The sequence below is a fragment of the Microchirus variegatus genome, assembly GCF_963457635.1.
Source record: "Microchirus variegatus genome assembly, chromosome: 18".
NCBI lineage: Eukaryota > Metazoa > Chordata > Actinopteri > Pleuronectiformes > Soleidae > Microchirus > Microchirus variegatus.
This window is the reverse complement of record NC_139819.1, coordinates 7,624,883-7,650,493: the sequence shown is the minus strand read 5'-3', so window position 1 is coordinate 7,650,493 and position 25,611 is coordinate 7,624,883. Positions and strand designations below refer to the sequence as shown.

Sequence of the window (25,611 nt, the reverse complement as noted above, 5' to 3'; positions counted from 1 at the left end):
TTTGATGCTGTAAAGTCATCTAAATGTCTTTGTTTTTCATTTGTATCTATTTCAGTAACGTAATATGCTTTATGCTAGGAATGTCATTTCAAGCAAAATTGAAAAAGAATAATCTCGTCTTGTCCATCGCTACTTTATACCATGAATTATTACTTGAAATTCTAAAAGTTGAGTTACTGAGGAAATTATGAAATTGTCAAGTTGGACAATGGCATGAGCTGATTTATTTTTCTGTGATACTCAAATTTCTCTGTTGCCCTCAGCTCAAGCCCCTACACCGGTGGCAAAGACAGAGATGAATGTTACAGTGCGTAACCCGGAGATCGTGTTTGTGGCTGACCTGACGCGGGCCGACGCCCCGGCCCTGGTGATGACGACTCATTGTGAACTACTAATGAAAAGTAGCGCAGAGGGATCAAATATGACTGCTCTCATCAGTGACCTCAAGGTTTGTTTTGTCACTATAGTAGTTCTGTAAAGCACCTAGAATTGCTTCTGTATGAGACTGTGCTATTTTTTTTTTTTTTTTTGAATAGATATTTGACTTGCTGTGTTTGTTTGGATAATGGTTGTTATTGTAGGTGATGGCTTGTCCTTTCTTGAGAGAAAAGAGGAAAAACAATGTGACCACAGTGCTGCTGCCGTGCCAGGTGTTCTTCCAGAGTAATCAGCCCCTGAACTGCCCTCAGGCCATGGAGGTGTCCATCAATGCTCTCACATTAAAGGTAGGTATAATATTGTGCAGTAAACTGAACAGACAGGAGGATAAACTCCTTGATTTCCTTGAAGTAATAAAGGGATCATTAAAAATTTGGGACAATGAGTGGTTGAGCCAGTCGTCTTTGAACTAGAATGTGCTGTATGAATTTGAGATTTTGGACATTTACCTTTGAACTAAAATCTTGGGGGCTGAACAGTATTATGTCCCGATATCTTACTCTGCACAGGTATCTCCAATCATCATCAACACAGTAATCACCATCCAGTCAGCTCTGACTCCCACAGCGGAAACACCAGTGGAGCCGGACTCACCAGTCCCAATTGATCTGTGGGAGAAACGGGACTGGAAGTTGCTCAAACTCTGGTTTCTAGAAGAAGAGAAGGACGAAGACACGAGGTCACTGACCCCATTGATACCACAAGGAGAGTCATTAAAGGTATAACTTTACTAATATAGACTAGGTCGTCAATTGTTTTTGTATTTTTGTACTATTATGTAGTAACCCATATATCACAAAACACGAGATATTATATTCTGTACACGGGAAAAAGGTTTGTATATAGAGTTGCAGGATTATTTTCATAATCTATTTCTCGATGAATCAAGGAATCGTTTGGTCCAAAAAATGTAAGAAAATGTTGAAAAATGTTGATGGAAATGGTGATGTTCTCCTTTATTTGTCCACTAACGAAAATGATTCAGTTTGAATAATTTATTTGTTATATGGAGCAAAGATTAATAATTGATCATCAAGTAGTTGTTTCAGCCCTAGTTTGACATTGTGTGTGTCATTTCGTATACTTGCAGCTGGCCATCAAGTCAATCTGTCTAACACTGGAAGCTGGTGTGGGACATCGCACTGTCCCCATGCTTCTGGCCAAGTCTTCCTTCCAAGGAGATGTGAAAAACTGGTCCACACTCATTAACTTACACAGCAAGCTCGACATGGAGGTAATACACACATAACACACATGCAGCTATATACTATAGTAGAACTTTATACAATATCACTAATAATGTTCAGTCCATTCAAAGTTTTTACAATTTAAGTTACAATTTAAAATGATATTTATGTTTAAATGTCAGATTTCAGTCTGATGTCTGCTTTTATACTGCTGTCGGTTGTTTATGTGACATTCTGTTGTATTGTGTTTTACCTTAAGGTTCATTATTACAATGAGATAATGGGAGTGTGGGAACCGCTGCTTGAGCCCTTGGAGGATGAGACGGGAGACAGATTCAGACCATGGACACTTGAACTGAAGGTACACACTCACACACACAGGTTTGCAGAGTCATGTATGCTTGTGTTTCTAAATTGTTAAAATAAATGTATTTACTATCATATAACCAGATGAAGAAGAAGCCAGCGGAGAGCATGTATTTGTCAGATGAAGTGGATTATAATGTCCCAGACTATAAGACTGTCATCACCATCAGCAGTAAAGATCAGCTCAACATCACGCTCTCCAAGTGTGGACTGGCGATGCTGAGTAACCTGGGCACGGTAAGAACGCAGCTCATGTGGACACAGAGTTTGAGGATGAGCATTCCTCTGTGGTATATACTATTACAGACATGTTCTTGTTGTTCTTCAGGCATTTGCAGAAGCCGCCCAACAGACATCCGAGGGCTTTCAGAAGGACGAAGCTCCATTTGTGGTTCAAAACTGCCTCGGTGTGCCAGTTTCAGTCCAGCACAGCGAGATGTTTTCTGCCATCACCAAGCATAGCACGAACTGCACTGTAAAGCTTGAGGATGGTGAAACCCTGGGGATGGACTATTCCACAACAACAGATGACCAGTTCTCAGCCATGATCTCCTTGAGTGGGAAGGACTTCTATATAAAGCCCAGTAAGTAAATCTGTACACATGCTAAAAAACAGATAATTGAAGCTGTTGCTGCACCTTTTGTTTCGCGGTTATTTCGCTGCCCGCGAGCCGGAAGTGGCCCGTGGGCAGCAACTTTGAGGCCTCGGTGATCTGCTACAGCACATTGCTGCCAACATAGAATCTATTAATGCAAACTGGTCAGGCATCTTGACATTGCGGCAGGGCTGGGTATTGATTTAAATGTTTGAATGCGCTATCAATATGGATTTCTAAATTATGCTTTTTTTTTCTATACCAATTTAATTAAATCCTTTTTGCAAAGAATTACATGACACAATAGGATGAAATTATTTCATTTTAGCTGGCCTGGTTTTGCAGTAGATTATTTTGTGCTCTTAAGACAGACCTTTTTACTCTCAAAACACAACACACACTTTAAGCCCTGTCTTGCTCTTCTCCCTCTGGGAATGAGCTCTGTTTCTGGACTTAACCCTCTACACGCGTCAAGACAGCCAATCTTATGCACTGTTAAATGTTGGTCATAAGGCATGCTGCATACATTTTGGCTTACTCTATTAAATGACAACACATTTCTTGAATATTAGGTGATACAGAGGTTTGATATCCAGCCCTACATTGCAATTTGATAAAAACAATTTTTTATTGAATTTGCACATATTATGCTTATTTGTGTTTCCTCTTCTATCTCCAGCTCCACAGGGACACACCTCAGCCAGTATGATTCCCCTGATCAAAGTGGGCAGAGGGCTGTACAGTGTCACGCATCTAGACTCTGGAGTCACGTGTTTCCTGGTTTGTCAAATTTGCTCCGTGAAGGGCAGCAAAAACATAAAGATCCGTTCTCCTTTCCAGGTAATTTTCCAGGATTTTCTTTGAGAATATTTGCTTTGTCATTTTAGTAATCATATTGATCTTATATTTGCCTCTCCCTGCAAGCTCCCCCCAGTAAACTCCCCTTGACTATTCTAATCAAATATTTATTCACATCAATTAAGCAGATTGTTTTATGAGAAGCTGCAAATACTATATATATCAAGATGATATGCTGTTTCTTCCAGATTACACAAAACACTTATAATTCTAAAAGAATATGATAATAGGCTACAAATCTCAAGGTTTATACTTTTCTTTTTCTCTCCTTTCATACAGATTATCAATCATTTCACAATACCATTCAAAGTTTTGGAGGGATCACTGTGTCTGGGTACTGCTCTGCCAAATGAAGAGTTCTCTGTGCCTCTGGACTCATACCGGTTAGTGTAAACACACAAACAAGCCTGAACATATATACTCATACAAAACAACTTTTCTTTTTTTTCTGTCTCTCTAAAACACACCCTCTTTACTGACCCACTTACAACAAACTACACGCCCCTTCACCCACATCCACTGTCTGCTGCCCCCTTCAGGTCTGAGCTGAGCCTTCAGCCAATAATCGAAGAGGGTGCCGACGATCAGGTTCCTCAGTTCGAGTGCTCAGAAGGCTTCAGTTACGAAGACATCAGCAAGGAGCAGCCCGAGACCCTTCAGCAGACCTGCCTTCGCAGTGCAAACCCGGATGGCAAGATAACGGTCAACATTGTGCCAGAAAGGGACGACGTGGCATTCAAAGACACAAGGAATATTGAGAATAACTTCGACGTGCCCTATGTGCTTCACCTTTGGCCCTCCATTCTGCTGCGCAACTTGCTGCCTTACCCCATCGCATACGAACTAAGGGTAGGTATCAGAATCACAACGCACATCTTTCAAACCAAGTGTATATATCTTATGCACCTTTTGTAACTTGTTCCGTGTCACCGATGAAGGCAACAGCTGCTGGTAGATAGGAATTTTCTGGGGGAATAATATTGTTTTACCACAAAGACACGATTGTAAACATATGGAAGTCATCTAGTCTAAATATAATACTTCAAAGTCACTGTTGTGCTCAGATAGTTTCTCTGTCTGTTCTTCAACAGAACAATGACATCTCTGTGCCTGAAGCTACTTTGAAAACGGGTCATTCTGCCCAACTTCACAGCGCAGTCATCAACCAGTCAAAACTCGGTCTGCGACTGATCGACTACTTGGCTCAGGACTGGTCTTCTGAGTACAGGTCTGACTTAATGCTCTTTTATGTACACGTGTACATTATAAAGTATCAGTCACTTTATTTTGAGATAGTTTGGGTGTAATTCATTTCCTAAAATGATTATGTGATTCAGTCTCCAGAGTAACCAGGAAGAGATCACCTTCACTGTGTTCCAGTCTCTACGAGAGAATGACGAAGATTATGAAGGGACGGAGATAAAGAGGGCCGAGCTGGATATAGCAGTGCATGTTAAGTATGACCTCGGACAGACGGTGATTGCAATCCACTCCCCATATTGGATGGTGAACAAGACGGGCAGGTTACTGCAGTACGTGGCTGATGATATCCACCGTAAACACCCGATGGACTATGACATGCCCCTGCTCTTCTCTTTCAAACCCCGGTTCTTCCTGAAAAACAATAAGGTGAGGGGAAGCTATGTTTTAGTACTGTATATAAAAGATGGACATAGTCTAGTATGGTTTTACCTCAAGTCTGAAGTTGTGTAATAAACAAATTTTAAGAGACTTTTTTTGTAGTCACTCTTAAATTATCTCGGTTTTTATTTGGACCAGTACCATAACAGTGATTATACACTTGAGAGCTGATGGCGTGGCCGAAGCTGTTCTCTTTTTAGTTGATTAATTCCCTACCAAAAAGTTATCACATTCCATTACATCACATACCCTTTTGTAAATTCTTACCGTTTATGACGTTTTCATCCTTCAGGTCCGCCTCATGATTTCCGACAGTGATGCCTCTGACGAGTTTTCCCTGGACACAGTCGGGAGCCATGGGGATGTGAAATGTAAAGGCAGATACAAAGACTACCTGGTAGGATTTTACCACAGATGATGACATTCATTCAAACACAATTGAATTTTACTTAAATCTATGGCAGGTTGTGTAATCAAACTGTCTGTTGTCTGTCTTGACCTCAGGTTGGTGTGAAGATCGATGCGAGCAGTTTCAGTCTGACCCGCATCGTGACCTTTGTGCCCTTTTACATGCTGGTGAACAGAACCAAGCACAGTGTTTTCATATGTGAGCAGGGGCAAGACAACTGGACTGAGGCACAGTCAGAGCAGGTTTGTGAAATACTGATTTACTGGCTGTGTAACATTTACCAAAATATTTATCTGTTTTTGTTTGATTCTGCATTTAGTCGTCAATTCCTTTCTGGCCTGAAAATGACACAAAGCGGCTAAAGATCAAAGTAGAAGGTTGTTTATCGCCTCCTCGGACGATTGACTTCACCCGACCGGAGAACTGCCTGCTGCTGCATCTAGACAACTCTGTGAGTAAACAAAGAACACAGGGATAATGTTTTTTCCACTACAATCTATTGAATCTATTGAATCTATCAGAACAAAATAAACAATATAGTCTGGTGTTTTTGTTTCCTGTTTTCCGCAGGTGGGCGGGATCATTGTCGTTGTGAACTTATCAGACCACTCGGCAACAATCCGATTCTCAGACTACCATGATGGTGCGGCCCCCTTCCTCATCATTAACCACACCAAAGACCAGACTCTTCAGTTTCATCAGAGGTGAGAAAACAGATGGGCCAGTAAATAGGATGCATGAACAAATAAAGGCATGATGTCACCAAAAAAATATTCATAAACTTTTATGCTGAGAATGAAATGCATAATCATTTAATTGAAGCTGAATTTAAGACATAAAAGCCCACCGTCTGTCTTAAAAATGTGAGTTTAAAGAGTTCTTACATAACACTTCCCACTGATTTATTTCAAAATATGATTCTTGGGCTGTACAGATTGCATGTGCAAGTGTCTTGATGAATTGAAGTCTGAATGTACCTCACTCTCCTAAAGCTGAAGAAGTGCACCATCATTCATATTTGCATTTCAGGGATATAGTACTGTATTTTGCTAAATTGTCAAATTACTTTTCCTTCCCTTTGCAGCGTCCTTTTAACCTTTTAGTTTATGATGACCAACAGTATTTGGTTTTTGCTGATAGCCGCTTATGTTTTTGTGTTGTGGGTCATGCAGCACCCGGACAGAAACCTCGTGGGTGGCTGACTCGCTGCTCGACCTCTCCTTCTCACTGGAGGAGGACAGGTAGAAAAAAATGAAAAGGGGGAAACTCTTATGACACACTCTGAACTCAAGGGAGAGGAAGGCGAGCAAATAAGACGGGAGGGGTAGAAAAACTGGAAGGCTCACATCAAGTTGCACTTATTTGTTTATTGCTGAGTAAAAGTTGGACGTCATGACTGTATGAGCCTCAGATACATAATCCAGGTACCTTTTTATTTAGCTAAGAGTGACACCATGTGGTAGACTAAAGCATAACATGAATATTTCTTCTGAGCATCGCAGAACAACTTTAAAGTGACTAATAAATCGCTGGTGTTCTTAAAAGTCACTTGATATGAACTCGTCAAGGTCACTTGAGTGCAGAGTGTGGTCAGGTCCAAGAGTGCAGGTGAAGACAAGCGAAGACTTTTGCTTCTGCTCTAACTGTCTAAATATGTGTAATCTGCTCCTTGTCTTGCAAATATTTAAACACTGCTTAGGCCTTGTGGGGAAAAAAAACAATTGCACTGTATTTGATGATTTTTTTTACACATACACTGATCTGGAATGTTGAGGATCATTGGATTAAAAGCAAAAGGAGCAGGTTATACATCTGAACTCATTTATGACTGTTTATTTGGTCCCCTTTCGAGTGGTTTTTATCTTGTAGAAGTACTAGTTTGGAATGCTCCTGACGGGATGGGATTCTGCCAAAGGAATCGCACCTCCTGCTTCTTCCTGTTGTTTTGTTGCATTGACTCGTGTTCTCATATTTTTTCCATCTCCATCTCCTTAGGTCATGGCTCCCTCACTCACTCTTTCTTGCTTTATTTCATCTTCTTTACAGTATGTCTGCTTTGTCGTGTCAGAGACATTGCGAACATTCATATTCCAAACCTCCTGCAGGGGTATTGGGGACCTCTGGGTATTTGGCCATTGTTGTGTCTTATTTCTGTCTATTCGTGGGAGTTGTTTGCGTGCTCTGTCGGACGGGTTCTTTGGATTGGATTTGGTTGTGTCTTGGTGGCTGGGCTCTGTTGTACTGTTATCCTGTCCATTTCTAATTATTTGCTCACTGTCGTCTCAGTTGATTTTTATTTATTTCTCTTTTTTAGTAGTTGATGTTCCTGATGTTAACTGTGGGTGGGTTTTCATGTGCGTGCAGTTCTCAGGCGACCACAGAACAGGAGGAACTGGGTCCTGGTAAAGCTGTGCACTACACCTGGGCTAAACCCACCGGGTCACGAGAACTTTGCTGGAAGTGTAGCTCTTACAGTGGGGTGCTGAAGAGCGAGGAGGTACCCAGTTTTACTCATTTGTTATGTGGAAATGTGAATAAAGAAGACACTGTCATGTCTGTTTGAACCATGTGCCCAATCCTCTTTCTTTTTTTTCTTGTAGGACCTGCTTGAGGACATGGACAACAAGGGAAAACTGTTTGTGTTGTCCTTTTATGAAGGTAAAGTACAAAGAGCTTGAAATTAAATCCTCAGGACTGCCAGAAAGACATTCTGTAATCAGACTTAACACAATCTTATTAAGACTAAAATGTATCTTCACAATCTCAACTCTGTACAATGAAGAACGAGCAGTTCACAGCAAGTGTTAAATCAGGATGGTTTGGATTTGTTTGTTGATGGAAAGGACTCCAGCGTGTTCTGCTGTTTACTGAGGAGAAAAATATCTACAAGCTGCTCTGCGACAGCGAGAAGGCTCAACTGGCTGAACAGGAAATCATCCTGTCGCTGCAGAACATGGGCGTGTCGCTGGTCAACAGCAGCATCTGCCAGGAAGTCTCCTTTATTGGCATCACAAGGTAGAAGATAACCTAGCATAAATGTGTTATAAACATGTACTAAAATGGTCAGACCTGAGTGGTTGGTTACTGCGTATAACAACTGGACTTTTTTATATCATAAATTGTATTATAGCTGTGTAAACACAGATATAAACAAAGTATGTGCACGGTTTATATCCTGTTGTATCTGTTTTCTGGTTGTAGCTCTGACGTGGTGTGGGAAGTAAAGCCGAAGAAGAAGGGCCGGTGGAAGACTTTGACCACGAAAGAAGTGGAGCTTTTGGAGACCAGCTTCAAACATTACATTGAATCTGGATCTTTGGACAATGCCATCGTTGATCTGGAAAACAACTTCCAGGTAATTCTCTGAATATTCTTTATTTCTGAAAGAATATAGAGCAATAGCAGCAGGAAACTGTTGATGTGTGTGTGAATAAAAAATGTAGGAGGAGAACTTAAGTACGGCAGAAACAAGAAGAATGTGGGAATCGCTTACTCGGCATTCAAGTATTTTCAGGGTTAAACATTTTTGTGGTGTATTTTTGACTGGTGTTTGTCTCTCAGGTGTCCTTTACCCCCAAAGGCATGGATATGCGGATGCTGCAGCCATGTAACGCTCCTCTCAGGAGGCACTTCCTGCCCGGCGTCAAGTTGGAGTACAGTGTCTCACCCCGACAGAGTGCCTACCGAGTCCAGATCCATCGCATACAGGTGAAGAGAAGAAAAACACATTTTGATTAGAAATTGCAACTTCCTTGTTTACATGGACAGAGTTGTCCAATTGTCAGGAAATAGTAGCAGGAGAAGAAGCAGCTTCACTTTGGAGTATTGTAAAGTAAACGCTGTTGGTTGGCGCTGGTTTTCCTAGCCTTTTGACCTACAATCTATTGTTTTATAATGGCTCTATGAATGCTGATTGGAACGATACTTAGTATAAAACACATGCATTTCTGTCTGAACCTACATCATCCTTCCTCCTGCAGATCCAGAATCAGCTGCCAGGAGCCATCTTCCCTTTTGTCTTTTACCCCGTGAAACTGCCAAAATCGATCGCCATGGAATCAGGTTTGTTAATGCGTCTCAGATTTATGTTTAATTTAGCGTTTTGTTGTTTTTAAATGCAATATTCTTGTCTCTCTTATCTATTTTGTTTTTTTCTTCCAGAACCCAAACCTCTGACTGATATCAGCATTGTTACCAGAGCAGCAGGGCACTCTGATATCTCTCGCATCAAGTAATTCTCATTGCATTCCCCCACATGATTATTTACTTTTCCTCCCTGTAGCAGGGAATACAGATTTTCATATTTTTTTCTGTTCCTTAAAGTCTTATTTTATAAGATTGGGTCTAACAAAGGTGTCTCTCCACCTAAGGTATTTCAAAGTGTTGATTCAAGAGATGGATCTGAAAGTCGATCTGGGTTTCCTGTATGCCATCCTGGACCTGTTCACTCCGGAGAATGCCAGCATCGTAACTACAGAGCAAGAGGTCAGTGTCACACGCTCATGCTCTCACGGTCAACATGCTCATTGTGTTGTTCAGAGTCATGTTTATTTGAGCTGTTTTTCTTCCTGTAGGTGGAACTCTTCGACAAGGATATTGAGTATATCAAGACAGAACTGGAACACGCCTCTGTTAATGACACCTCTCCCATCAGCCTCTATGAGTACTTTCACATTTCCCCAATCAAAGTATGTGAAAATGCTCGTTTTCTTAATGTTCTTAAATGTTCTCACTGCTGCACTTCTTCATCAACACCCCTTTTAAGATAGAAAATTAGATCTTGATTAGAATGATTATCTGTCTTAAAACTGTAGTGTGTAAATTGTATATGTAAACAGATGTAAGGAGTGAGAAGGTCACACAATGCTTATTAAGCCTTTCAACATTCTTATGCTGCACACAGGAAGTGATTGGTTTAATGTCAAGACAGACGTAGGTAATAGCAAGATAGTAGATGTACTAGATGTGCTAACAGGTTAGGTTATGACAAAACTGAACTCTGACGGGATAAATGCTTCTTGCCCCTGTATACTCACAACTGCTGCCCTGTCAGCTCTGATAGTATTGCATGGCAGAGCCTATTTCAGATCTTAATGTTACATTGTTTCTGTTCACATAGACCAAACAGAGGCAGAATCACACCTGAACTAAAAAGAACAAAAAACAAACAAATATCACACACTGCAGCTTTAACAAATTAAAGTATGTTTTTTCTTTTCAGCTGCACTTGAGCTTCTCTCTGAGCACGGGAGGAGAAGACGGGCTGAAATCGAAGAGGGACAGAGAAATTATCCCTGTGCAGTCCCTCAATTTGCTGCTAAAGAGCATCGGAGCAACTCTCACTGACGCGCAGGATGTCGTCTTCAAGTGAGAATGCACAAAAACACCCTGGACCACACACGAAACCTTAGTTTATTTTTTGTTAAATTTGTTGTTGATACCACATCTTGACTGATTTATATGCAATTTCTTTAAGACTGGCATTCTTTGAGTTGAACTTCCAGTTCTGCACCACTCAGCAGCTACAGTGGGAGGTCATCAGACATTATTCAAAGCAGGTAACACAAGTGGCAACGTATGCATTTCTCTGTGTCATTTACTATTAGTTTTCCTTTTAAGTAAGATGAGGTATCCAGTATGAGAACTCTTTATTGTGTTTCAGGCTATTAAACAGATGTATGTGCTGGTACTTGGCCTGGATGTGCTTGGAAACCCTTTTGGGCTGATCAGAGGTCTGTCTGAGGGAGTGGAGGCCTTCTTCTATGAGCCCTATCAAGTAAGAAAGTGTTGCTCACCGGTAAATTAAGTAAATCACATTTTCTGGTAAAGATTTCAAAGGCAGATTCAAGATGCATTCAAGGTACATTGCAAATCAGCACTAAAAACATAAAGTTATATAAAAGGTTTAGGTTTGTTGTCGGCTTGTTTTAGTTTAATACTGTAGCAGTTTATTTAAAAGCACTATTCAGTTTAGTCTAGGTTTCAAATTTACATTTAGGTCAATATTTAAACACTCATAACAGTGTTGTCAGTGGCGTCTTCATGTGTTATTTTCTTCTGGGGTTTTGCAGGGAGCCATTCAGGGGCCAGAGGAGTTTGTTGAAGGAATGGCTCTTGGGGTGAAGGCTCTGGTTGGAGGAGCAGTAGGTGAGCACTGAATATCTTATCTCGATACAATGGAAGCTGATACAATTCAGTAGCATCAATAGGGTTTATATCCTAGGTATATGCTACTGGCATTATGTACACATTATATTTATCGCAGGCCTCAATTTTAGACCACACTCATTTATTTTTCTGTTCAGTATAAGCAGAATATACTGGTAAAATAGTGGCAATTCTTCTTCTTAAGCACAAATGTACATTTCTGTCGTCCAGGGGGAATAGCAGGCGCGGCCTCCAGAATAACAGGTGCCATGGCAAAGGGCGTCGCTGCCATAACTATGGATGAGGAATACCAGCAGAAGAGACGAGAGACTATGAACAAACAACCCAGCGGCCTGAAGGAAGGACTCGCCCGAGGAGGAAAAGGACTGGTGTCCGTATGTACAGCATTTAGTCTTCACATGTTTCACACGGGCTGCTGAAACTGTAAATCGGCTGAATGAGTTGATAAACCTGTTCTGGTTTCTTCTCAGGGATTTGTCAGTGGAATCACAGGGATTGTTACCAAACCCATCCAAGGTATGTTGACTTTGTCTAATAAGTAATGCTGGTCACTAGATATTTTCTCATATATTTTTTTGGAATATTTTCTGAGTTGTGAATGAGAATGTCAGTAGATCTGCAGTTTCTAAAATACTTAGACCAACAACCATTCAAGCCACATTCAAAGTCACTTAAGTCACACTTTGTCCACACTTTTTGTCACTGTTTGCAGTTATATCTGCCCCCAAAGCCTCCAATTATCATGTCAATTTCCCGTAAGCATGATCATATTTGTCGATGTTTGACTTTCCAGGAGCGCAGGAGGAAGGCGTCGCAGGCTTCTTCAAAGGTGTTGGGAAGGGTCTGGTCGGTGCAGTAGCCAGACCAACGGGAGGCATTATAGACATGGCCAGCAGTACTTTCCAAGGAATCAAGAGGTACAGTTATCCTGTATTTGAACTGTTAAAGTTGATCTACTGTATGTAAAATATGTACATCAGTGACCTTTAGCTTTTAAAAAACATTATTGGTAGCGAGGTGTGTGTCCAACCAAACCATAACAAACTGACAGTTCAGATATAATTTCAATCTAAAATATTTCTTAACTCACTAAAAACACTTGCCTTAATAATATTAAGGCAAGTGTTTTTAGTGAGTTATAATAAACGTCCTACATTTTCAGTTGTTTCTTTGCTGTTGTCAAACTGTGTCTTAAACTTTTACAGAAGCAGATTTTTGTTTATGTGTTAGTGCAAAAGGAAGCTGTGTCTCACAAAGCCTTTCTGTGTTGTCATCTTGTTTTTAGAGCTGCCGAGACGTCGCAGGACATTCAGTCTCTGCGTCCTCCTCGCTTCATCCACGAGGACGGCGTCATACGACCGTATAAGGAGAAGGAAGGTTTCGGCAGTCAGATGCTCCAGGTAGGGAAGAAAAAAACATCTGCATCATCAGCTCTCGGCTTGTAGCTTAGGTTTGCCAGAGAAGTTTTGTGTTTAGCCTTTGATTTGACATCATCGTCCTCCCTTTGTTCTGCTTCTTTGTTTCAAACTTCTGCTTCATAAAATCTACAAGCTTTAGGCTGTGGGTCATTGTGTTGTTGTGTTGTCCTGCTGGATGGAGTGGGTTGAAGGTTTTTTTGCATTTGAGTATTTTATGTCAGAGCTGCACTACTTTGCTCAAAGTCCAGTGAGGATTCTATGTGCAGGATTAAGTGGTAACTTTACAGAAAGGTGACAAATGAACGTGCCTTTGTTCAGTGTTGGTGATTACCTTTATGTGTTGTTTCTCCTGTGATTTAATCATACACTGTATGACGTTTTATAATTGGAAAAGACCAGGAAAAAGGATGGAAGTAACAGATAGCCACCAGGGGGCGACTTCGCCGGTTGTAAAAAGACCTCAGTTTGAAAAGAAAATGAGTCGGTAAATACTTTCATGAGTTCATGGTATCAGTTTTTTTTTTTTTATTCCTGTTCCCGTTTAGAGGAACATTGAGGACAAAGCATTGCACATGTGAGTGGACTCCAGTGTGATTGACAGCTGGTGTCGTCCAATATGAGCCTCTGTGAACTTCCTGTTTCAAAAATTGTCATGACACTTAGTTTGTAGCTGGTTAAACTGTCTTTATGGTTCTTCCTTTTATACATGGGAAGCCATTGACAGCAAAATAGGTATAAAATGATTAAAAGAGGCCACTCATTCTCTCACTTCTTTGGTAAATGAAGCAATTTCAGGTTTGATGTATAATTTTTCTGACTAGTTTCTAAACTTCCTGTAATACCTTCAGTAAACCCTTGGTGCATTAGCAGTGTCATGAGCCTGTGCTGCTGTAGCTGTGACCTGTAGCTGACCACTGACAGAAACATACTGTGGTTCTCTCTCTGCTCGGAAGCTGACTAATCTTCTCTTGTCGTGTCCACAGATGAGATTGGCCCTCAGTGAATGTCGTAGCACTGCCTCAGAGGATATTGGTGATGAGGATAAAGACTAGGAAATAGAAGTGACAGCTGCAGTTTGTTGTCTGTCTGTCAGTTAGAAGAAGAAAAAAAACAGCTCTAATTTTATGTTTATTAGTGGCTTATTACCTTAAATGGTGTCTTTATTTTTTATCCTTTAACCTTACTGCTTTTTTTCCCACCTTTATCCAATGAAAGTAACATTTCTGAATGTTATGAATACATTATAACACAATGTAACTGTATGTTTCCTAGTTTATAATGTGTTATAATGCATTATAGACATTGGCTTCATAGAAACTGTTACCAAGGAAATCTTTCCTGTCGTCACACAATAATCCATCACATTTTTTTGTCTTGTTGTTTTATCAACCTGTCTGTCTGTTTGTTGTCAATAAAATGTTTTTAAATGTCTTCCTTTTTCTTTGATTCATCTTTTGATTTTCCCTCCACAAACATGTTTCACTTCCACTCCAGTTAAGTCGGTCATCGGTAGCTTCTGGTTATGTCTTGTTTTTTTCATATTTTAGTTTAGTTTAGACATTGTTTTTTTGTTTTATTTAAATGTTCACCTGGTCTTTTTTCAGAAAATTGAGAACGGACGTTTTGCCAAGTACAGATACTTTGCTCACGCCAAGGTCAATGAGTCTGACTTCTTCATGATCACCAAGAGGTGAGCTGGTTATCTTTTTTTTTTACACTGTAATATTTCTGATCGCTCTTTATTTAAAGTTCTTCTCCTAATTTTAATTCTATCTTTGTCTTTTTCTGCTTCAGGGGCATATTCTTTGTGACCAAAGGCACGTTTGGTCAGCTGACCTGTGAATGGCAGTATCTGTTTGAGGAGTTCACCAAAGAGCCAATCATCATAGAGAGCCGGCGACTTCGCATTGAGGCCAAGGTATTAACCCTAAATGTTTCTTCTCAAGAGTATTTTTCATAATAATATTCAGCAAATTATTGCATGAAAGCTTTAGCGCATACACTTTAAATAGAAGCAAATGTCTCTTACATCCAAATAGAGCTACAACTACCTGTTATTTTCATTATTGACTGATTCAGTGATTTTTTTTCTGGTCCATAAAATGTTGAAAATGTGTATGAACTGTGTTTACCACATCTGGAAATCTGGATGTTCCCCAACCAGAAAATATTCAAATTAGAGAACTTGGAAAAAAAACACTCCTGCTGTTCCTCCATCACGCAGCTCCAAATTTCCTGGATACATTCTGGACAAATAATGCTGTTCTGTGCTGAGTTTCTACTGCTGTTAATGCACCGTGCTGCTGCAGGGATGTATGAGAAGGAAATCACGTCAAACGATCTGTGATAAATACACCTGATTCTGAACAAACTAGTCATATAATTGATGTATTTTATGACATTTTAGAAGAGGCACAACTTATCTTGTTGTCTAAGAGAAATCTGGTTGAAAGACATAACTTACCAATGACTGTGGAAACGAAAGTCTGGATAGAGTGTGTGTGTTTTGACTAGCAGTGTTTGGCAATTCCTCAGAAGTACACAAGAGGGCGATAACATTTCCGCACTGCAGCTTTAAACCTTGTTGTGTGTCCTGCAGGAAAGAGTAAAGTCAGTCTTCCATGCCAGGGAGTTTGGAAAGATCATAAACTTCAAGTCTCCAGAGATCGCCAAGGTATGTTCATCTTATGTTAAGCCGTGTTTCCATCGTGGTACAGTTCGGTTTGGTGCAGTGCGGTACGTCTCTGCTTTATTGATGATAACGTCACTCTGGTTCTTCTTTAAATTCAGTGGGTTCTTGCCAAATTGGAGGACGCGAGAGAGACTTTACCCAAATACTGAATCAGCATCATCATCATCATCAAGGGGAATAAAAATAAGTATAACACGCGTTTGTGAAAAAAAAAAGAGGACAGTGAGGCAGCAACGTTATGGACGCCAGCTGCAGTACAAAAAAAAACCCCCAAGAACAAAAAGAAACAAACATATACACACATACACAAACACAGTCTGTCTGTGTGGGTGTCAGTGCCTTTGTTCTTTACAGCATGCTTCTTTTATTTACCTCCATGTGTGAGAAGTGCAAAATACATACGGCAAAGATGATGTCTGTCCAATGTTTGCGTGTGTTCAGAGGGGTGAGAGTTTGTACGTGTGCATGCTAACGAATGAACGGCTGACCTTTTGTCCTACATCGATGTACCACAGAAACTCGGAATGAATGGAAGCTGATCACGTTTCACTCGTTTGCTCCGTTTGCACTCGTTTGTCCTTTTTTGCACACGTGTGACAGATGTTTAACATTTTATTCTATTTAAATCGACTCTTAGTCCTGGGTTTACACATTAACGTCATCTTGTAAAAATGTGTTTTGAATCTAAAATGCTGGTGAAATTAAAAAGAATTCTATTTTTTCATAGTTTGGCTCGTCATGATCTGTCAAACGCACATTAAGTCGATGTCAGTCAGTTTCACGCAACATATATAGATCTATATATGTATATACATATACATATATTTATATATGTGTGTATACACACATATATGTTTTGAAGTGTGTGTCAGAGTTAACGCTGCTAGCAAACAGCTTGAATGATATTAAAGCCAAATAATCGTTCTAGAACATTTAGCTTTAAGACAACAGATAATTGAATAAATCAATAAAATAAAGTATACATATTTACATAATGCACACCATTACTTCTTTTGTTTGAAATTTTTATCCATTGTTTTTGTTCATTGATCCGTGTGTGATTTAGAGATGCATGCTATTTTTATACTATATACTTATACCTGTCCAACTACTGGGTTTACTATATGTATGTATACGTATGTATACATAAATACAATACATATGTATATTTATGTATACATAAATATATATGTATACATAAATGTATGTGTATACGTATATACTTGCATACATATATGTATTCCCACGTAATAATCTGTTTAATGGCGTTGCAGGTTGTTATGTTTTTATACCACACATATGCAATGTGAACTACTGTATGCTGAAGAATAACCCAGAGGAAATGAATGCTAATAATTCTTAAGTTAATCTTGACTTTGATGCTTCTTTTTAATGGTTTGCTTTTAGTTGTTTTTTGGGGGGGTGCTTAAAACAGTTTAATACAAGTAAAAAAAATATCTCTGTTGCCATGTCGTCATTTCTGGATTTGAGGAGGGAAATATTCACTGCAGTGGCTTAACACTTTATTCTTGTTCTTTTCAAAAAAGAATAAATCAAATAAAATATGTGTTTCATACTTCAGTTTCTTCCTTTTATTTATTGTACCCACAGAATCTCAAACATGCAAATCAAACTCTATACATACACGGTTTCTTTACTGAAAACGACATAAGATAAATAGAAATTTCCAGTTTCTCTAAGTAACAACTCCAGACTATTTACATCTGAACCACGGTGAGCTCGGTGGCTGCTGATGTTCCTGAGTAAAGATGACGACGGTGGCTCAGTGTGAGAAGGGGAAGAAAAAACAACTTTGATAGACGATATTTAATCACACGGCTTAAGGGAAGTCATACCAACTGTCACACACTGTAAGAAAGTAGTCCACACTAACGCTCATATTCTCATCTCTACAGAAAAGTTATAATTAATCGGGTTATGTGTCGTCTTATCGGCTTCGGCTGGATGTGCACAGGTGCAGAAGATCTTGAAAAATATTTCAGCCTAAAAAGTCTTTAACTTATTTTGGCTCCTGCAGCTTTTTTTTTTTTTTTTTTTTTTTATCTCCATTCTTCTTCTCCTCCTTCATTTCACACCAGATTGAACTCCTTCAGGTTGTGTCTGAGGATGGTGTCTTTGACCGCCACAAAGACAAAGCGGATGTTTTCCGTGTCCGTGGCGCAGGTGAAGTGATTGTACAACGTCTTGTCCTTTTCCGGGTTTTGTTCTTGGTACATTTTCAGGATGAATTCTTGAGCTGCTCCCGGGTCCTGCTGCGGTCCTGCAATTCACAGGCAAAGAAGACGATATTTCTCTGTGACGGTGTGCAGATTTTTCTCTGAATTGTCCAACAAAAACGTGTGTTGAACAGGTACATTCTTATTTACTACTCCACAGACCCTGGCATTTGCAAAATTAAAGCTGCAGAAGGCGGGATTACCGGATGATAGTTGATAGTCGAATTGAATCCATCGAAAACATTCAGTGTGTTTACATGAGCGTTAAAAGTCTCGATTTTAGTCGGACTAAGACAATAATTTGGTGTTAATGCCTTAGTCTGACTAAACTCGAGCTAGTTAACGCCTTAGTCCGACTAAAATCGAGCTAGTCTTAGTCGGACTAACGTACCTGGATAATGTAATTCATAGTCTGATTTCTCTTGCATGTATACGCTTAGTCTGACTGGAGTCAGACTTGGCTTTGGGCACCAAAATGTCCTTTTTTTCCCCAAAAGCTTATAGAGAGTTACAGCACCACCTACGGAGGTGGAGTCAGACTTACACGGCCAATAAATAGATTTCCTCCTCCGCATGTATATTCTGCAAGTTGTCCGATTGCCTGTCTTAGTCGGACTACGATCTACTTAGCTTGATTAAACTGTGCGTGTGAACGTACTGAGCAAAGAAGACGACGACGATAATGATGAACAAACCTGTGAATTCAGGGAAGTATGTGGATAAGTGAGAGTACACGATCTTCTCTTTGAGAATGTCGGTCTTGTTCAGGAACAGGATGACGGACGAGCGCTGGAACCACGGGTAAGTGATGATGGTTTTGAACAGAGCCTTGCTCTCCTCCATACGGTTCTGAAACAAGAGTTCAACAAAGATAAGTAAGAAAAAGATGTAAACGATGTTTTGTCGACACGTGTAAATCATAAAGTGTGACCTCTCACCTCGTTGTCGCACTCAGCCAGGACCTGGTCGTACTCGCTGAGCGCCACCAGGAAGATGATGGAGGTGACGTTCTCGAAGCAGTGGATCCACTTCCTCCGCTCTGACCTTTGACCCCCAACGTCCACCATCCTGCCATCATAAGTCGTGTCATTTGTACGAGGGGATCGCGCGGTCGTTAGATGTGACAGAAACGTTGCCGAGTCTCATCTCACCTGAAGATGACGTTCTCCATGTCAAAGGGATATTCGATGATTCCCGTGGTCGGCACTCGCACTCTGAGGATGTCCTGAAGGTCGGGCATGTACGACGGCTGGGAAATTCTCTCCAGGTCGGTGAGATAGCTGAAGAGATGGTTGGTTTTCATGAGCACTGATGTCAACACTTTTGACTTTTACTTTCCTTATTCAATCCTTATTTATCTGTTTATGCTTAGGTTCATAAGAAATAGGTCATATTTCACACTGGTTACAAAAATGCCCAATTTTAACGGATAACATGTTTTGTGTATAACCCATTTTAAAGGTACAGTTTGTCTAATTTAGGTGGAATTAATTTCCTTTGGCAGAAATGTAATATTAAATAATTCGACTTGGGTTTTTTTAAGTGTACAATCACGTGATTATATGACTTTTTTTGTTGGGATTAGATCTCCAGAACCTGCCATTTTGGCCCATCATGCTTATACGACAGCTAACGGGGACAAACTAAACTTAAGCTTTTGAGTTTTGATGCTTGTTAAAGGCCACATTCTAGATGTTTCCCTGCTCAAACACACCTGATTCAAACAGTCAGCTCATCAGAGAGCTCCGCAGAAGCCTGATAACGACCCATTTATCTGAATCAGGTGTGTTGGAGTGAGGGAAACTTCTAAAACATGGAGGGCAGTGGCTCCCTGAGGACCAGGATTGACAAACCCCCCATTCAGCTTCCCTGTGTGAACATTACCGCGGCAATAACAACAATCGATGCTCACTATTTGGTGGAGTCGGACAGCTGGTACTCCCTGCGTCGGTCGTAGCACTCCTGGATTCCCTCGTCGCTCCACAGACTCTTGATGGCCGTGGCGTGATCCAGCTGCTCCACTTTGTCCACCTCCACATCCAGGACTGAGTTTGCATTGTTCTGAGAACACGGACACACACCAGGACACACACCAAGACCCAAAGTGAGTTCTACGTTTGTAGACTTATTTTATTGCGTTTCCTTCCTTTCTTTTTAACGTCTCTTTTTTCATTTCAGGTGTTTTCTGTCCATACCTTATTCTGGGGGTCAGAGAAGGAAATGTGGAGCGGCTCCATGGCTCGGATCATGGCCTGCATGGACGTGTAAACGTTCTGGTAAACCAGTTTGATGTAGCTTTTCTTGTCTTCAGCCGAGTATCCTCCTCCGTGTATGATTCTCATTTGTTTGATGAAGGTGCTCTTCCCACTTTCTCCAGTACCTGTCGGGATACGGTCAAGCCTTTAAAAATACAATCTACGGTCTTTTTTATGCGTGTGTAATGTGGATGAATGTGGTTTATCACTTCTTGTGTCAATGTCCTGACCATTGACCATGTTTTTTTTTTGTAAATATGATGATGGTTAAAGGTGCCATAAGTAAGAATGTGGCCAAAAACGGTTACTACATTCAAATTCAATATACAGAGGTCTTTTAGGTTTCGTTTTCCGACGTAACTGGCAACCCGTGGTTGCTCGGCAGCTGAGATTTGCAGTCTGCAAAATATTTTTTTAAATGCAAATATTTTGTCTGTACTGTTGTTGGTGAGTTCAGTTTGTTATATGAACATTATTCCTGAGTCTCTGTGACATATTAGGAGGATTTTATGGCCAGTTTTATTACATAATGCACCTTTAATGTCTTCATTTAAAAGGTGTAGAAGCACAGTATTCAAAGATGTAGGTTCTCCTGCTCCAACGCACCTTTTTATGTGAGTAAAATAAGCCAAATACACATACACCTGTGACCGCTTTACGACGTCTCGCACGTTTCTGTGCAGCTCGTTGCCAAGAGTCAAAAACCACGAGAGCAAACATTTGCTGTGACGAACTCCAGTAAAACACTTGGCGTAGGGATGAGCAGGCAAAGCCGAGCCATTCAAATGTACATTTGACTGTCAAAAGGACGTCTGCCGGTAAAGAAGATCCCACCTGAGAGCAAACACGGGCTTAACGTGACATTTAAACGTCAGATTTCAGTCGCTGACGATAGAAATAGATTGGACACTCTAACAGCAGAGAGACGCAGCATCACATTCATATTCTGTACTGTTTCTGTTTCTGTTAAGATTGGTACAGTCCAGATTTTGAATGGGTGAAAACTATAGCAGCTCAAGGAGACTAGAGAAGGAACTGTAGAGGAGTAAAAGTTAAAGCACAGATATGTGAATTTTGTACTTTAATCTCAATGAGACTTTTCTGACCTGGTTAAATAAAGTGTCCTCACTCCGAATGCTGCACAAACCTCTGTGTGTGTGTGCGTGTGTGTGCGTGTGTGTGCGTGTGTGTGCGTGTCTGTTTGTGTGTCGGCAAAAGTGTGTTAAAGCTCTGTGTTGAGTTTCCTGGATGTATTTGCATGGCCTCGTGAATACTTTTAAGTCTCGACATCGTGAACACGAGGCTTAGACAAATCCTCTGCATTTGAATGCACCTTGTTTACAAGTCAAGTTTCTTGGAGATGGTTTGAACAAGACGGACAGACGGGTAAATTCTCCTGACGCCAGGCAAATCATGAGCTGGCACTGGTCTGCTGTGCTTTTGTGAAGGTGGAACTGTCGTCATTATCATCACTTAATTATTGAGTTTGTTCGATTTGATTTGTAGTCATTTTTACGATTGTATAGTCGAGATAATCACACAAAGAGAATATGTTTTGATTGTGAAGCAATGGAGCTAAAGATACTAAAATCAATACATGTTTAAAAAGTGATTAACCTTCTAATTATCCAACATCTGTGACTTAACCACCCTAGATATGATTATGAAATTAGCCGTGATATTAAAACTATTTTCTTATTGATTATATAGGTGAAGTAATTATAAAATAGGATCCTTCTGTGATGCAGTATAACATATTATATTGTAAAGTTGAAGTATGATTATTGCCGTTTCTTGCCCTTTCTTACCCATTTATATATATGTTATTTTGGGAAGATTTCTTCCATGGCCTCCTTTTTGGTTTCCTCATCTCTGCACAATTTGTTCACCCTTTTATAGTATTATTTTTTTTGTTTACTTATATGAATATGAAAACCAAATCAAAACTGTAGAACAATTTTTCTTCATGGCAGAAGAAATAACATAAGACAAAATGCACCCTTGTAGGTGCAATATTTCACAAATATGTCATATAGTGCGTTTACAGCAAGTGTTTTTGCACGGATATCTGCAGGTGAACTAAATGACCAGAGGCTTGATGTGCACGATGTGCTGTAGAGTCATGTTTAAGGCTGAACTGAAGTGACAAAAGAGAGCGATGTGTTGCTCACTCTTTCTGCCTCGGTGCCGACGTGAGGACTGTGCTCAAGTTAATGAAACCTGCTGAGAACTGAGAGTCACTCTGATGAGACCATTTAAAACAAAATGTAGTATCACAATGGTTGAGTACTAGTCCAAGTCCAAACTCTTGTTTTGTTGGCAAATTCTATCCAAAGCTGCCGTCCCTGGGTGCACTCGTCTTCTCTTGACATAGATATTTTTTCAAATGTGCTCCTTTTTTCCCTTTCCCTCCCTCCTTTCTTTCCCCCCCATTTGTCCTTTCACCCCAACCTGTCCAGGCAGATGCGGAACATTATTGAGTCTGTTTCTTTTCCTCTCTACTGATGCCTAGTGTTTGCTCATTGTGTGAAGTGTTGGGTTTCTCTTCGCTCTATAGAACCTATAGTATGCTGTGATTTGGCACCATACAAATAAAATGGAATTAAATCTTAAATCTTCATCCTCCATTGTAAAAGAAAAAAAACAGAAAAAACCTCAGTTTAATGATAATATACTGTGGTGTGATTATATTCTAACTGTAATCCTGGTGCAGCAGCGTTCACGCTCCTAGAATCCACAGTCAAATGTTTATTAACCATCGTCCACAATGCATTGGCCAATGCAGCGGACAGTGGTGCTGAGAAACAAATGACATGGGGATGTGGAGCACCACTCTGTGCAGCACCACTCTGTGCAGCCACCTGACACTCGTCTGCTTTGCCAGAGAAGGCGGTGGAGGACAAAGCCATGGCTAGGTCCCACTCCGTCGTGGATTTGCATGATTGTTTGCATGTGGCGCGCCTGCAGCAGTGAGTCACGTCTGTCAGGTACAACACTGACCTCTGACTGTGACAGGGACTGCAGACCTGCTGTAACTGCAGCCAGCAGTCATTTTTTACTATTTAACGTGGATGGAAGGATTACGACGGTGACCTGGAACTAATTCCAATCCAAATGTATTTCTATAGCACGTTTAAAAATAACCGAGTTGAGTTTGTAAAACACTAAAACTACCAGCTCTCGTGCATGGCTAGGATACGGAGGAGTATTAGTGCCACAAGTAAAAAGATCTTTTGAAAAAAGTAAAAAAAACTAAATAAATAAAGATTAGAGTCCAATTTATGAGATTAGAGAAGGAATTCTGAGATTAGAGTTAGAATTCTCAGAAAAGACAGATTTTTGAGATTAGAGTTTAATTTCTGGGATTAGAGTTTAATTTCTGGGATTAGAGTCCAATTTATGAGATTAGAGAAAGAATTCTGAGATTAGAGTTAGAATTCTCAGAAAAGACTCAGATTTTTCAGATTAGAGTCCAATTTCTGAGATAAGAGTCTAATTTCTGAGATTAGAGTTTAAATTCTGAGATTAGAGTCCGATTTCTGAGATTAGAGTCTAATTTCTGAGATTAGAGTTTAAATTCTGAGATTAGAGTCCGATTTCTGAGATTAGAGTCTAATTTCTGAGATTAGAGTTTACATTCTGAGATTAGAGTCCGATTTCTGAGATTAGAGTGACTTTAATCTCTAAACACAAAACTCTGGAGAGAGAACTGAACCGTGAACACTGCTGTAAACAAATAATCTCTCTTTTCCTTATGTGGCATAATGCAAATAAGGCAAATGTACAGTAAATATATATTAAAAACAGTGTGTAAAAGTGTGGATCGCAGCTGCCACAGAGAGTTTGTGCCACATCCGGAGCCAAGAAAGAGGGACAAGGAGAAAAGGAAATGAGGAGAAGAGATAGATAAACTTCTGGGTCCTCCTCGCGTCTTTTAAATGTTTTAAACCCAAAATAGTTTTGAAACCGTCGGCGGTAACATAACAACAAACAATACGTTAAAACCTTTGTATTTCCTGTTTAGTACTCCTTACTTTATAGTAAGTGTTAATTGTTACTACTTTCTCTTATAAGCTTTCTTACTCTCTTATTAATAGTGATCACTCATTTTACAGGTTTTTTTTGTTCACCTGTCATTTTTATAGGTCATTTCAGGAATTATAACCATCATGTCTCATTGTCTGTTATAATGAAATAACAGCTATAATGTAGTAGTAATAATAATAATAATAATAATAATAAAGAAGAGTAATGTTGCTGATGCTGTCATGACACCTGTATGTCCAGGTGTGGTCACTCACTCAGGAAGCAGCAGGAAGATAAAATAACTGCATGTGTAACAAAATATAACAAAAAAAAGATCATTTTATGACACGTGTCATTCATTCAGACTGACTTTACACACGTGTTTTTTGTTTTTTTACATTGTGGAAATGTGAGTGAGTGACAGACTCTGCTGTTTGTGGTTCATCCCTCACTCCATCACTCCATCACTGACTCACCCAGCAGCAGCAGCTTCAGCTCCCGGCGTGAGTCCTTCTTGTCTCTGCGCAGCTGCTTCTCGATCTCCTCGTTGATCCTCTGATTCTCCTTCTCCTCCGCTGACACACAACATCCCGCCATCACTGAAACCCTGACAGCGTCAGTCCTTCAAAAAAGTATTTATTTATTAAAAAAAAAAAAAAAAAAAAATCCTCTTTAAATAGTTTCAAATCCTGACGGATCCTCTGTGTCTCACACACAGTTGACTAATTCACAGAGAAAAAGAGCCGAATCATGTTTAACTCCACTGAAGTCTGCAGCTGAAGTTGACTTGTTGAGTTAACTTTGTTGAATTGCTCTATTAATAATCGCCTTCACTAATAGAGGCGACTCGCGAGGGCGGGGCTACAGTTGCAAATTGAAAAAGGACGGAATAGGAAGTTCAAGGTGATGTCATCATCATCATCATCATCATCATCATTATTATTATTATCATGTGAAATATGTACAACAGCGACCTCCAGTGTTTGAGAGGAATACTGCAATCCCAATTCACTCCCAGTGTGTTTTATATATTTAACATTTGAGCATTTATTTAAGTTGTAAAATAAATTGTGAATTTGTATATCATTAATATATTTTATATTCACGTTTTAAAGTAAAGATGTCTTTTCTTTAAAAAAAAAAAAAAAAAGTCTATTCTACAATACTCCAATACTATTTTTATTTTTTTTATAAATAAAATTGATATAATTATTATAATTATATAAAATAATAATTAGCCTTGTCATAGAAAATTCAATTCAACAAATCAGCTACTGTAAATACTGGACTATCAATCAATCTGATGTTGGATAATAAAAA

At 39.8% G+C, this 25,611-nt stretch overlaps 2 protein-coding genes across 2 annotated transcripts in view; one reads left to right on the top strand and one right to left on the bottom strand.

The window, feature by feature from the left end:
• Positions 1–17,354, top strand: part of vps13a (vacuolar protein sorting 13 homolog A) — a 31,567-nt gene extending 14,213 nt beyond the window's left edge. Inside the window, exons 39-75 of the mRNA XM_083904799.1 lie at positions 264–448; positions 582–725; positions 948–1,157; positions 1,529–1,672; positions 1,885–1,986; positions 2,076–2,228; positions 2,320–2,575; positions 3,267–3,427; positions 3,725–3,828; positions 3,985–4,294; positions 4,537–4,673; positions 4,783–5,074; positions 5,379–5,483; positions 5,591–5,737; positions 5,815–5,946; positions 6,066–6,199; positions 7,860–7,992; positions 8,096–8,153; positions 8,339–8,510; positions 8,697–8,850; positions 9,057–9,203; positions 9,476–9,557; positions 9,657–9,726; positions 9,866–9,980; positions 10,070–10,183; positions 10,717–10,862; positions 10,972–11,053; positions 11,158–11,271; positions 11,567–11,642; positions 11,874–12,037; positions 12,134–12,179; positions 12,457–12,580; positions 12,949–13,063; positions 14,686–14,771; positions 14,876–14,999; positions 15,681–15,755; positions 15,872–17,354. Of these exons, the coding sequence (XP_083760925.1) occupies positions 264–448; positions 582–725; positions 948–1,157; positions 1,529–1,672; positions 1,885–1,986; positions 2,076–2,228; positions 2,320–2,575; positions 3,267–3,427; positions 3,725–3,828; positions 3,985–4,294; positions 4,537–4,673; positions 4,783–5,074; positions 5,379–5,483; positions 5,591–5,737; positions 5,815–5,946; positions 6,066–6,199; positions 7,860–7,992; positions 8,096–8,153; positions 8,339–8,510; positions 8,697–8,850; positions 9,057–9,203; positions 9,476–9,557; positions 9,657–9,726; positions 9,866–9,980; positions 10,070–10,183; positions 10,717–10,862; positions 10,972–11,053; positions 11,158–11,271; positions 11,567–11,642; positions 11,874–12,037; positions 12,134–12,179; positions 12,457–12,580; positions 12,949–13,063; positions 14,686–14,771; positions 14,876–14,999; positions 15,681–15,755; positions 15,872–15,922 (4,964 nt within the window). The 3' untranslated portion in view covers positions 15,923–17,354. The remainder of the gene's footprint in view (positions 1–263; positions 449–581; positions 726–947; positions 1,158–1,528; positions 1,673–1,884; positions 1,987–2,075; positions 2,229–2,319; positions 2,576–3,266; positions 3,428–3,724; positions 3,829–3,984; positions 4,295–4,536; positions 4,674–4,782; positions 5,075–5,378; positions 5,484–5,590; positions 5,738–5,814; positions 5,947–6,065; positions 6,200–7,859; positions 7,993–8,095; positions 8,154–8,338; positions 8,511–8,696; positions 8,851–9,056; positions 9,204–9,475; positions 9,558–9,656; positions 9,727–9,865; positions 9,981–10,069; positions 10,184–10,716; positions 10,863–10,971; positions 11,054–11,157; positions 11,272–11,566; positions 11,643–11,873; positions 12,038–12,133; positions 12,180–12,456; positions 12,581–12,948; positions 13,064–14,685; positions 14,772–14,875; positions 15,000–15,680; positions 15,756–15,871) is intronic.
• A 509-nt stretch (positions 17,355–17,863) lies between these two features.
• Positions 17,864–24,888, bottom strand: LOC310940354 (guanine nucleotide-binding protein subunit alpha-14-like; the record flags this gene model as incomplete). The annotated part of the gene is made up of 7 exons (XM_083905304.1): positions 17,864–18,054; positions 18,706–18,859; positions 18,949–19,078; positions 19,162–19,290; positions 19,923–20,071; positions 20,206–20,390; positions 24,768–24,888. The coding sequence occupies 7 exons, from the start codon at positions 24,886–24,888 to the stop codon at positions 17,864–17,866; spliced, it is 1,059 nt and encodes a 352-aa protein (XP_083761430.1).
• Positions 24,889–25,611: the final 723 nt, after the last annotated feature.